Here is a 14,031-nt window from a genome sequence, read left to right on the forward strand (position 1 = left end):
TTAGGTCCCTTAATTGAGCCTGCGAAACTGAGCCTCCACTAGCTTTAAGCAGCTGTTTCAATACTTTTATATACTATTGCTTTTGAGCTGATAACTTGTCCCATGATGAAACCCTAGCCTGAACAATTCCCTCAAACTTGGAAATCCCAAGTGGGCACCAATGACTTACTGACTGCGCAGTCTCTTCACCTTCATTTTCGAGGGTTCCATTGTGATCCATTGCAGCATTCTTCTCATGGGGCACCACCTGCCAAGTCTGTCCCTCAGACTCTGGCCGAGCGACGGATGAAAGGAAAGGAGTACTCAGACACAGGTATCCAGTGAAAGAGTGGGCTAGGGACTGCCGGCACTAGGGACCGAGGAGAGTTAGCAGTCCCCCTAAGCCGGTGATGCTCGCATTTATTTAGTACAGATTTAATGACAGAAGCTTGGAGCAAACACAATTTGTGGGTAACATTGTCGACCCCACAAGTAGAGAGCAGTCCTGCTTGTGAATGATCAAAGGTTGGGTTTTGGGGACAGGAGTAAACCAATTTATCTAGATAAGTTTCTTTACATTCCGTTGTTATCTGCCGTTTGCTCTCAGGCTCCGGATAAGAGAATTTGGCTGCCTTCAGCCAAATCCTCTTTCGAAGCTTTTGCAAAACCTCCCGGCCTTCCAAGAAGGTTTGCATCTTTCCCTCTAACTTTTACTCACCACCCTGACCAATCTCCTACAAGTATCAGCCTGGGTGTGGAAACCTGCCTTGTCAACCCATTGCTGTTCCAAGCCCCTTTCTCCTTCACAAAATCAGGATGGTAGTTGTGCCCGACACCTTGGGTTGTTGGAAGGCATAAGCAAAGGACTGCTGAGAAGACATTTAAGGATGGCACCTGGCATCTAAGAGGAGGGGGAAGGAGGGTGGATCAGGCAATGGCAAGCCATGCAGATGCCCCACAGCTTGGAAGTCCCAAAAGTCTACTCGTAAATCCTTTTCTTCTTAATTCCAATGTAAACAAGCAGTACCCAGAAACATCTCTACAAAAAGGCAGTGAAAGTTGGTTCTTCAAACTTTGAAGCACTGTGCTGAGAAGCACTGAGGGATCTTTCAGGCATAGTTTCATTTACATTGCAAATATATTGGGGTTGGTAATTGCCCTCTTTGATGAACTCTGCCAGTGTGAAGGAATTTCTCAGCAGCTCTACTACCCCCATTGCCTCCCTGCTCACTTTCAAGGTACGGGATCAAATGGGCTTTGAACCTCTGAGAATACCCCGGTCTCGGGCAGCAGCAGCATTTTCCATGGTACTTAGCATTCATGTTCCCTGCCAGGCGGCCTCTTAGATTAACAGGACTCCTTGGTGCGCAGAATTAATGTGGGTGAGCCCTTGAGCCTTCAAGTTGTTGGGTTGTTGGCTGTCTTTCCTACTGCGGATCCTTATTGATGGTACAGTCCCGGCAGGTTTCACATGCTACACATTTCACTCCGAGTCTTTCAGAGTCACTCTTAGCTGTTAGTTTGTTCCACAAAAGTGCCTCATCATCGTCATTTTCTCAATACTTTTAGTCCTCATTGTTTTCACGTGTATCTGACATGAGTTGGACAGAATGCCTCAAATAAGCACACATTCTAGAGACTAACACTTTTCCCTGGAGTGTAGGTGGTGGTTGTATTTCATTCAGCAATGATTTATTGAGTTTCTGTTCTGTGCCGGGCATTGTCCTAGGCACTTGGAATGCATTGAAGAAAACAAAGATGTCTGCCCTGGATCAAGGCAATGTGCCGTAGTGATTAAGAACACAGATTACAGATTTCTACTGCTAAGCTTGGAATCCTGGATCTGCCACTTCCTAACTGGAGGACCTTGAACAAATTGCATAGTCTCTTTGGGCCTCAGTTTCTTCCTTTGCAACATGGCAGTAATTAATAGTCTCTTACTCAGAATTGTTTTGAATGTGAATGAATTAACATATTAAAATGCTGAGACAGTTGCTGGCACATTCGGAGTAAAGCATTACATTTATTTGTCCTAGTCATGAACTGAAAAGTTTTAAGACATAACCTCTAGGTATACACATAGACAAATGTGTAATGATTGCAATTTATAAGAAAACCGAAAACTCAAAAGTCATTTACCTGATTAAGAGTTATATAGCTAAAAGAATTTAGAGTAGTGATTAACCTTTCAACTCTGTTGCTTCTGGCATTCTGTTTCAACAAGGTGCAGCTACCCTAACTCATTTAATCTATATGTGTAATATAGTAGCTCATTTGATGTTTATTAATAAGGCATCTTATTTGATGTACAATACAATTGTATGTACCTGGATATACAGTATTTCTGCATTACAAATCTTAGGCAAAAGAATACATGAATTTAAGTTCAGATAAGAATTTACTTTTGAAGACATTTTACTGATACCTGAAATATTTTTTAATTTGCTGTACAGTGACATGGACAAACAAAAATCCACCCTCGTAGATGCCCTTTGTAGGAAAGGTTGTGCCCTGGCAGACCATCTTCTTCACACCCAGGCTCAAGATGGAGCCATTTCCACTGATGCAGAAGGAAAGGAGGAGGAAGGAGAAAGTCCTTTGGATTCTCTGGCAGAAACATTTTGGGAAACTACTAAATGGACTGATCTCTTTGACAATAAGGTAACTTTTCTGCCTCTTGTTTCAGCAAAGTTCTTGGGGTTACCTCACAGACCTCTCTTGTGCCCCATTGCTGGTTAAAAGAGGAAGAAGATAAAGAGGCTAAGCTGGGCTCTGAATATGACATGTTCAGCCTAGTACTTCATGTTTGTCTCACCTTTTTTTAAAAAACATTATTTTATGGGCCTGCAAACTGGCTGTTAAACCATGATAATTTTAAAAACAGTTTGAGAATATATGTAGTAGGCTTTTAGTTAAACCAGTTATGTATGTAGCTAAATTAAGAAAGTCTTCTAGAAAATGCCTTCAGGCCCACCCTTCTCTAGTTATATGCTAATTTGTTGGTGGTAGGAGATTGGGGGCAGGTTGAGGGGGCATACTATTTAGTTTAGATGTTACTTATTTTCCTCAAAACTCTTGAACTTCTAATTAATTATCATCTTGATTTGTAGCTAATCAGTTTTAAAAACCAATTCGGAAAAGCATTGTTGATGAACTTTTTTGGATTTTGGTTACAAAAACATTTTAAATCTCTTTTAGCTCTCTACTATAATTCTTGCAATAGTGTTTATACAAGTTATTAATCTTCTTTTCCTGTGGAACTAAAGAAAATAAAGTAAATGGAGTCAGTAGGATTCCCGTCGCTTATCACAGACCATCATTTTGTTTTAGTAGACAGGTGCTTGTTCTCAGAATTAACTGGTAATTTGCAGTAAAGAACCCTGGAAGTGGGAAGGAAATTCTTATATGCTTCAGATTTTTCCAACACAGTACAGTGGTGCATTTAAAGAAGGTACTCAGTTATATTTGGGAAACTGAAGGAGCCAGTATTGCAGCAGAGGTCAGGAATTTGAATCTGAAATTAGACCCCTCGAGTTTGGCTCCTGCCTCTACTTTTATATATGACCTTAGGCAACTTATTAAATTTTGATAACTTAGTTTCTTATCTACACGACCTGCCTTAGGCTGTGATGAATCAGTATTAAGTACATGCAAAGTCCCCAACAATATTTGCTGTTATTGCAAACAATTATTGAAGGCCTATGTGCCAGACACTACTTACTACTGGAAACATAAAGATGAATAAGAACCTGGTTTCTGTCTTTGAGCAGTGTAACAGAGATTGACAAACACACTGGATGAACATCATAATAAAATTGCTATAGATCATTCTATTTTTGCAATACTACTACTGTATTAGGGGCTATGCATTCTATTACCTGTTTACTGTGTTTAATCAACAATTGTTAAATACTTTAGTTGCCTTTACAATACAAATCAATGTCATAGGATTTTCTTTGAGTACATTCTCCACATTCCAAAGTAGCAACCAAAAATATATATAAATGATTACAAGTGTATTTGACAGATGCAATAGTTACAGGTAAAAACTTGTACCAAAGAAACCATGTTTATATAATCTAATACTTGTTTTTTTACTTCTATCCTCATTTGCAATTTTGGCATTTTGTATTTCTATCTTGATTTGCATCTTTGTAATTATTTATGTTAGCTCTGGTTTCTTATGCATGAAGAGGTATTTTTACGTGGATTTCCACAGCTAATAATTTCTCATATTAGTTTTCTTCCCAAAAAACAAATGGTTCATTCTGTGGAATACTCAGCTCTTTTGAAGACACCAATTTCCTTTTTAAAAGTTTTTAAAAATGTATTCGATGTACCATATTCATTTCAAAAGTTACACTTGTGTTAAAGCCTTAATTTTATTGTTAAAGCTAATGCCTTAAAATGTAAATTATTTTATAAACAAGCTTTATCATGTTTTACATTGTAGGTTTTGACATTTGCATATAAACATGCATTAGTAAATAAAATGTATGGGAGAGGCCTTAAATTTGCAACTAAACTTGTGGAAGAAAAACCAACAAAAGAAAACTGGAAAAATTGTATTCAAGTAAGTGATATTTAAAATGTCACTGTTAAGCATCACTTTGATATTGCATAGTGACAAGATAACTAGAAAGGATTAGGACTGTGATATAGCAATACTGGTCTTATTGTGACCAGTTATTACACTAATTAGTGTAATATGAACTATAGAATAAGTATATGAGAGACAGTCAATAAGCCATTTAAATTTTAAAAACACTTTTCACTGCTATCCAAAAAACTGATACTAGCCTCAAATGTTTTCAACAAGGGCAAATGCATTTTGAATTTTGTAACAGTAGAAGCCAGTTTTTCTTTATGAAGGAAACAAATCCTTTTAAAGGCACGTTGCCTCAACTCTAAAATGGTTCAACTTCTGGAGTTTATATTTGATTTTATTCTTCATTTGAGATGGTAGGCATTTTTAAAATTATCTTACCATATACCATATTATGTGCAGAGAAATTCTATAGTTGAGCTTTCTGCACAAGTTAGTTGTCAAGTAAAAAAATTTAGCTGAATTCTACAGAAGTTACTTTAGTCTGACCTCGTCTTTGAACATGCATAATTGGTTTATACCTAAAGGATACATGAAGGCAGGGGAGTTTGGTGGTGCCAGATTCAGCTAAAGGGCAAGTCTAGGTTAATTATACTTTATATGTAAGGTACCCTTTGGATGTAAAACTGATCACTAGGTTCCTCTGAAAATGTTTGATAATTAGAGTAAGCTATATTCATATTTACTCTTAGAGCTTTTTGTTTACCTTCACCAGTCAGTCCAAATTGTAAGACATTTTAAATTAGCTCCTCCAGATCTTTGACTAGATTAAGAGACCTCTTTCTGGAGCCAGGTGTTGATATGTCTAATGTGGTTCTCATCATGTGGAATCTGATCCGTGAGCACTTAGGTTTGCAAAGCCAGTGATCCCTGCCGACGTTCACATCAGGGAGTGTTTCTTAACTTGTCTGCCCTCCACTCTGCCCCCCCTGCTGCCTGTTCTCCACACAGCAGCTGGGAAAGATGCCTTTTGACACCTGCTGTTGAATATCCATCACATTTGGAGTAAAATCCAAACTCTCCCCAGTGGTCCATAAGGCCCCTGCCTACCTCTCCAGACTTACTTCATATCACACTTGCCCATACAAACTCTGCTTCTGCCACAGCAGCGTCTCTGCTTAGCACAAACAGCCACACCTTTACCTACCAAAGGACCTTAGCACAAACTACTCCGGCTGGGTGGAATGTCTTTCCCAGATTTTCACACAGATTTCTTGTCATTCAAACTCAACTTAAGTATCACCTCCATAGAGATCCTTTCTTAACCATCTAACTCCCCAGTTAGTTTATATTGTGTCAAATATTATTTCTACTGTACACCTGATAAATACCTTATTACTTGTTTATTCATTTATTAATTTGCCTATTATTTGTTTTTCCTGAAAGTGGGAGGTGAATTTGTTCAGTGCTGTTTTCCCAGTGTTTGACATGATAGTTACTCAGAAAAAATGAATGAAAGGAACTTAGGTTGGTAGGAAGGAAGGGAATAAGTAAGTTGGAAGGACGAAAGGAACACAGGTAATAGGAAAGAGGGAAAAGGATAGTTTGTAGGGATAATGATGAGAAGAACAGGTTGGTTGGTAGGAAAGTTGGTTGATAGTAAGAAAAGTTGGTTGGTGGGAAGGAGGATCAATGGGTGGGTGATGGTTGGTGAAAGGAAGGTTCTATATGCTACTACCTTACCATTACTAACTATTTAATACAGAATTTATTCTGAATACTGAGCTTAAAAATCTGTCACTTCCTTTATAATAATATATTATTGTATTTTGTTGTAGCTGATGAAGTTACTTGGATGGACCCATTGTGCGTCTTTTACTGAAAACTGGCTCCCCATCATGTATCCTCCCGATTATTGCGTATTCTAAAATAGGAAACAAGACTTTAAATTTTAAAAAAGGAAGTTTTATAGTGAATGGATATAAAAACAAATTTGTGGCATTTTTAGTCTAATGCATGTTTTCATCCACTATCCAATACTGATTATTAAAATGACATGTATTTATCAGAGAATTCACTGACGTGTGGCTTAATACATGTAAATCTAGACCTCTGACATCATGGTGTTTTCTTAATGCCTCACATTGCTGGCACGGGGATGTGCCCTGCCTGCCAGCACCTAGGACTTCGAGTTGGGTTGCAGCTTATGACATGCATGATAGGTTTTGGAAGGTAACTTTTAACGGCAAACCTGTAAAGTTCTATTTTTTATTTTATAAATGAACAGGGTTTTAACATGCTCAACTTTAATTTTTTTTCAATTGTATGAAGGCCTTAAAAAAGCTACATTAAGTGTAGCTAAAATTATTTATTGGAATAAAAACTAACAGAACTTCATTTCCAGATTTTTTTTTTTTTTTTTGGCAAATGTTTACATTCAATTAAGGGGAAAAAATAAAACCAGCACAAATGAGTGGCAATTGCTGGAGCATAACTGCTTCAATAAATCTTCATCTTGGGGTAATTACAGGCAAGTCATTTTCACATCCTCTTGAAGTTCAGAGCATCAGAATGAACTCTATGAATACATGTGTAAGTGCCAGACAGCTGAATCTTTATCAGGTATTGTAAAGATACACATATGATATGTTTATTAAAATTGAAATAATGTAAAACACGTGAATAAATTTGCAAAACCAAGATCACAGTACACCATATGCACTCTGGTACCTTAATTTTTTTTTATAAATAATAAAAGTGAATATTGAAGCTTCTTAAAGTTGGTCTTAATTTTTCATAAATAAAATTTGGGGTTATAACATAAATAATACATTAAATACATAGACAAAAAAAGTTAAACATAAGATAATCTATTTTACAGTGTTTCTTATAGGCTTACAATTATTTGAATGTATTTCCAATTCTTGTATGATTAACTTTTGTGCATATCTAACTTTTTATTATTTTTATCTTTGGCTACTACACATGCATCTCTCGTCATTCCTCCACCAAATAAACAGACAAAAGTAGTATTGAAAAGTTTACGATCCCTTATCTAATGGCAAATTGTGCATATGTATGATTTTTTTATCTTGTTCTCTTAAAATTTACTGCTGCTTAAAGTTACTACCAGTAATCCTTAGTCACTCCCAACTGTTTTTGCTGTATCTCATGAAAGTGTTAGAGCCTTTATGAGAAACATAAATACATGTATACACATATTGGTCACAACTTCTGGGCTATCTAGGGCCTAAAGTCTATCCATGAAAGCCACATGCATGTTCTCTCTCACACACTGATGGACTTGCACCTGCACACACATACAGGTCCCCATTTGTAGAGGTTTAGTCCAGTAAGAGAATGGAGAAGCTCAGTACAGGCAGGATGACTTCCCAAGGTTATACTGCTGATCGACTGTTGGAAATTAATTGCAGACCTTGCTTTACAACCCAGGTTTTGCTATTTCAGGTAAGTACTACCTACAGCAGGAATCAGTAACGTTTGGCCGTTTAACCCAAACTGGACTGCTGCCTGTTTTTGTAAATAAAGTTTTATTGGAACAGAGCCATGCCTATTCATTTGTTAGCTCCTGTTTCCTGTCTGGTTCATTCTGCATTTCTGTGGTGACAAGTGGACCCAAGTAAGCTCTAGAAGATGTCCTCAGTAAAATCATTACTGTTTCTATGTGATTTACAAACAGTAGGATGGTACTTCAAAAAGTCAAGCAGTTTTCCTGTTTCTGGTCACAGTAGCCAATGTTTGCACACACCCACTGAAAACAATTGAAAAAACTAGGTAAAAATAACTTTTTAAAGTTATTTTTTTATAGAGACAGTAACAGGGTATGTGCCCAATACTGGTTCTGTGGCCCCTTTCCAATAATAAGAGGCAGTTCTCAATTGTTACTGGGAGGAGTTTTGCCATCTCATGGGATTTCTTTCCTTCCTCATGTTAGCGTGCTTTCTGGGAGAACTTCTCTTTACCCCAGAAGAGCCCCACCTGCTTCTCTTCTTAGGCACCACAAATCTCAAACCCTTTCTCCTTCCACCCCCAGCTCTAATGAAATGTGCAGGGACTGGATGACTGGAAGCCCTAGCCTGGGTCTCTGCTGTCTAATCCTGGCTCAAGTACTGACAAGCCAAATCACTTGACCTCCATGAATCTCCTTAAGAAAATCGTGGTGTTGAATCAATGTGTCTGTTCCAACTAAAAAATTATTTCATTTGAATTAACTGGGTCTTTGCCTCCACTGTGTTTCCTTCTCTGTCCTCCCAACAACCCAGCATTCAGAATACATGTGTCTTTGTCTTTCCCTTTAGGATCTAAGTCAGAGAAGACTTCATAGGGAGATAGATAAGAGGGATCCTTGCTATCTCCCCTAAAGGGGAAGGGGAGGAAACCTTGAACGGAGAGAATTTTTTGAGGAATAAAAAAGTGAGAAACTGAATTTCATGAGTCTGAGTCTGAACATAGCAAATCAAGGAGAAAAATTTATCAGTAGTCATGGGTGGTAAACTGAAAAAGGGAAGCTGACTAAGTAAAATCCCGGAAACCAGAAGAGGAAGATGTAAGTGACGCTCTAACATGAAGGGTTTTTGGGCATCCCAATCAGCAGAATTTCTACCTGCCCTCCTGATACCCTGAGAGAGCCAGGTCAGGATGTGATGGTGCAGTACCTGCCAGCACTTTGCTGCAAGATGCCTCTGCACTCAGTTCTGCAAATGTACTGTTTTAGTTTCATTTAAAACCCCTGCTTTTGTGAGAGGATTTCAAACATCAGGCAAGTTTGTAATGGATTCAAGCCGAGTCCTCTCGAGGGACGAACATGTATACTACAGTTCCAGTGTCAGTGCCAGCTGTCAGGTTTTCACTGTGCAGCTAGGGCTGCTTGCATACCCGGTCATGTACACCAAATTCACTCTAGAATCGGCCGGGTCTTACCAAAATGCAAATAGAATACAAAGCAACTGAAAACATATTTTGTAATTTCATTTTATGTGTGATTTTAAAAGTTAAGCTACCTCAAAACTCATCTGTCTACAATAATTCATTTTCACTAATAAGTGTAACGTCTGGAATTTGGCAGATCTAAGCTGGGCTTGGACTAGATGGTTTCAAGCCTGAGTCATTAAGATGTGAAATTTACAGAAACAACAGAGGATTGAGGAACAAGTTAAAGGACACTCTAATGATGGCAGTCTGCATAATGCAGTAGTAGGAAATTCTACAAAAAACGAAGATAAAAGGAGGATCAGATTTAAGAGACATACTAATTAATCAAATTTGGACCTGATTGAGTTCTGATTGAAACTAAAAATAAATGTCATGACACTTGTGACAATTGGAAATTTGAACACTGCATATTTAATGTATAATGTTATTTAATATAAAATTATATTTTAGATGTGATAGTATTGTGGTTACATATCTTGTATAGATACAAGCTGAATTTACAAAAGGAGTGATTTGTCTGATTTGATTCAAATTAATATGGGAGCAGAGAAAGGAATGGTTTAGATTAACCACTGTTTTCCATGAGTTGAAATATACTTATTTAGCAGAATATTGAGCTATAGTTGCCATATAATAAACTGCACATATTTAAAATGTACAGTTAGTCTACTTTCATCTATTTAAAATTTTCTGTAATAGTGTAAAGAAAAAGATAACAATTCAGCCATTCTAAAAGGATACTTCATTTACAAAATAAGCATATGATCATATTCCTTTGCCCTGGAAATGTGAAAAGTAAGAAGACATTTAAAGGAACAAGTTTCATTGCTGTAATTTTCTTACTAGATTCCTCTACTTTGTATATTTGAAAGATAGGGGATTTTAAAGAAAATTTGCATAACATTTGGGACAAACCATGGGTTTTTTAACAGCTTTATTGAAGTGTAATGAACATATGATAAAGTTTAACCATTTCAAGTGTGCAGTCTAATGTCTGGAATGCAGCCATCAGCACAATCTGGGTTTTTAGCACTTCCCAGTCATCGGGAAGAACTCCTCAAGCTCATTTGTAGCCAGTCTCCATTCCCACCCCTAGCTTCAGACGGCCATTGAACTGCTTTCTAATCCTATAGTTTTTCTAGAAATTTCATGTACATGGAATCACAATATGTAATTTTTTGTGTCTTCTTTCACCTAGTGTAATGTTCTTGAGTTTCAGCCACTTTGGGTGTATCTGTTCATTCCCTGTTGCTGCTGTGTATATTGTGTTGTGTGATGTACCACATTTTGTTCATTCACCAGTTGATGGATGTTTGGATTGTTTATATTTGAGGCTATTAGGAATAATGCTGCTGTGCTGCTGTGAACGTTTGTTTACAAGTCCTTGTATGGGCATATCTTTTCAAGTAATGTGTAGCTATCTAGGAATGAAATTGCTGAGACATGGTATGTTTCTTTTTACATTGTAAGAAACTAGCAGACCATTTTCAAAATGACTGTACCATTTGACATTCCTACTAGCAATGTGTGAGACTTGCAAGCTTTGCACATCTTCATCAACACTTGATATCACCTTTTTAACTTTGGCCATTCTACTGGTTGTGTTACAGTATCTCATTTTAATTTGCATTTCTCCAGTAAATAATGAACTTAGTAGACATTTGTATATCTTCTTTGATAAAGTTTCTGTTCCGATATTTTGCCCATTTTTTCAGTTGTTGGATTGTCTTTTGAGTTGTGAGAGTTTTTTTATATGTTTTGGATACAAGCTGTTTTTTAGATGTGTGTTATGCAAATATTTTCTCCCAGTGTGTTTCTTGCTATGTTGCCCAAGCTAGATTCCGGGATTCAAGTTATCCTCCTGCTCGGCCTTCTGAGGAGCTGGTACTACAGGCACGTGCCACTGCACCTGTCCCAGTGTGTATAATAGTCTTTTGAAGAGCAAAACTTTTTAATTTTCATAAGGACCAACTCAGCATTTTTTTCATTTACAGGTTGTACTTTTGGTATCATCTCTAAGATATCTTTGTCTAACTTAAGGTAACAAAGGTTTTACCCTATGTTTCCTTATAGAAGTTTTACAGTTGTTATAGCTTTAGTTCTTCTATTTAGGTCTGTGATCCATTTCAATTTAATTTTTGTGTATAGTATGAGAAGGGTCAAGGTCGTGTGTGTGTATGTGTGTGTGTGTATACAATTTGAACACCACTAATCTAAAAAGCTATGTTTTCCCATTGAATTACTTTGGCACCTTTGTCAAAAATCAGTTAACCATATATGTGTGAGTCTATTTCTGGACTCTGTTCCATTGATGTATACATCTATTTTTATGCTGAAATCAACTGACTTGCTTACTGGGCTTCATACTAACAAAGCAACGTTTTCCAGATTGAGTGACTTGCCTGGCCTTGCTCACCACAAGACACAGAAGCAGCTGCAAGTAAAATTGGCTGGAATAATTGGGAGTCACCAGGCAGACACCCTGTGCTTTCCACACAGTATCCAGATGTAGAAGACACGCTGCATTTTCCTACAACTTTTCTTATGCTTTGGGGGTTCTGATCTTGTAAGTTTTATATCCTAAGGGAGGACATTGCAAAAGGAATGTTCATTTTTCCTCCCTTTTGCTTGAGAGAAAGGCAACTTCTTTAGCACCATATATATATATATGTGGGAGTAGGGGGAAACACCATTTCCTTTTTAAAAAACAGCCTTAAAATCTTGGAAACAGGTTTGTATGAGGTAGATCTTGCTGTTGATGAATCCACTACTGTTTATTTTGAAAGAAGAACCTTAATCACCATCAAGAGGAATTGAAGAGTATTTAAAAACATCACCAAATTTACCTGAGAGACTCACTCTCAGAAGGCAATATCAATAAAGGAGAAAACAGAGACAAATCTTTGGAATTATGACTAGAATGCCCATTTGTTCCTTAAACTTACAGATACTTCTTGTTTTACAGGCAGATTTAAAGATCACTTTAAGAAATACCCATATGTATTATTATCAAATCATACTAATTGCTGTCTCAATTATTGCCTCTTTAAAGTACTACTTTTTTTTTTTTTTTTGGTGACGGAGTCTCGCTCTGTCGCCCAGGCTGGAGTGCAGTGGCGAGATCTCGGCTCGCTGCAAGCTCCGCCTCCCGGGTTCACGCCATTCTCCTGCCTCAGCCTCCCTAGTAGCTGGGACTACACGACAGGCGCCCGCCACCACACCCGGCTAATTTTTTGTATTTTTAGTAGAGACGGGATTTCACCATTCACAGGATGGTCCCAATCTCCTGACCTCGTGATCCGCCTGCCTCGGCCTCCCAAAGTGCTGGGACTACAGGCGTGAGCCACCGCACCCAGCAAAGTACTACTTCTTATGAAGCCTATCTTCCCACCAGGTTCTTCAGGAGCATCTTGATTCTTCTTGGCCTTTTTATTTTCACATGATTTTAGACTTAGCTTGACAAATTCCACAGGAAAGTATGTTGGGATTTTTACAATGATTTCACGTAACTGTTGATCAATTTGGAGAAAACTGACATATTTACAGTGTCTTCCAATGCACAAACTTGGTGTCTCCCCATTTACTTACGTTAGTTTTAATTTGTCTCAGTAATGCTAGATACATTTGCATCAATTTCTTGCCCATCTTTTGTTAGATTGATTCCTAAGTCTTCAATATTGCAATTGTAAGTGGTATCTTCATTTAAATTTCATTTTCTAACTATTTGTAGTTAGAATTTACAAATAAGATTGAGCTTTCACTATTGACATTTGGCAACCCTGCTAAACACTTACAAATTCCAATAATTTCACTGTGGATTGCCTGCAGTTCCAGCGGTTGGTAAACTATGAGCTGTGAACCAAATCTAACTCAAGGCCTGTTTGGGCAGGCTAAGAAGGTTCTTACCTTTTCATAAATGGTTGTAAAAGCAAAAAAAAAAAAAAAAAAAAATTTTATATATATAATGTAGAACAGTATGTGACTGGAGAGCCTAAAATACTTATTGTGAAAAAAGCAGACAATACAGAAATTAACTAGAAATTATTAAGATAATTGACACAGAGGGAGAGTCTTTGTAAATTAAGAAGTTCTTAAGACAACATTGTTCTCATTCCGACAGTTTTATTTTTCACTTTTAATCAACTTTAAGCCTATTAACTGTTTTCTATCATTCAATATCCTCTTTTTGCTGCAGTTAAAAATCTGCAAAAGTAGATTCTTCAAACTAAGATATAGTGGCTCTGTCAAGCCCAGTTTCAAAAAGCATGTGACAAGACTATATTGCCAAGTTTAAACATATGCTCTATAGCAGAAATAGGGAAGAAATGCACTTATTAATTTATCCATGTAAGATTTATTAAACATGTAACTTCTTTGGAACCAACAAAGCTACTTTCATGGTTTTATGTTGTTCTTTTTAGATATTTAGATTAACCAGATAATCTTATCATAGAAATTAGAAAGTTTCTGCAGTATTGTTACATTTGTTCCAATATACAAGTTGTTTCTATGCACTACCTTCTCAATCCTATAAAAGAAGTCTTTATTACCAA

The 14,031-nt window shown here is 37.2% G+C and overlaps 1 protein-coding gene across 1 annotated transcript in view; it reads left to right on the forward strand.

The window, feature by feature from the left end:
- The window catches only part of TPP2 (tripeptidyl peptidase 2), an 84,882-nt gene extending 77,960 nt beyond the window's left edge, over positions 1 to 6,922 (forward strand). Inside the window, exons 26-28 of the mRNA XM_058438172.1 lie at positions 2,433 to 2,640; positions 4,433 to 4,552; positions 6,364 to 6,922. Coding sequence (XP_058294155.1) covers positions 2,433 to 2,640; positions 4,433 to 4,552; positions 6,364 to 6,453 — 418 coding nt within the window. The 3' untranslated portion in view covers positions 6,454 to 6,922. The remainder of the gene's footprint in view (positions 1 to 2,432; positions 2,641 to 4,432; positions 4,553 to 6,363) is intronic.
- The last annotated feature ends 7,109 nt before the right edge of the window (positions 6,923 to 14,031 follow it).

This window comes from Hylobates moloch, unplaced genomic scaffold (assembly GCF_009828535.3).
Source record: "Hylobates moloch isolate HMO894 unplaced genomic scaffold, HMol_V3 SCAFFOLD_4, whole genome shotgun sequence".
Taxonomy (NCBI): Eukaryota; Metazoa; Chordata; class Mammalia; order Primates; family Hylobatidae; genus Hylobates; species Hylobates moloch.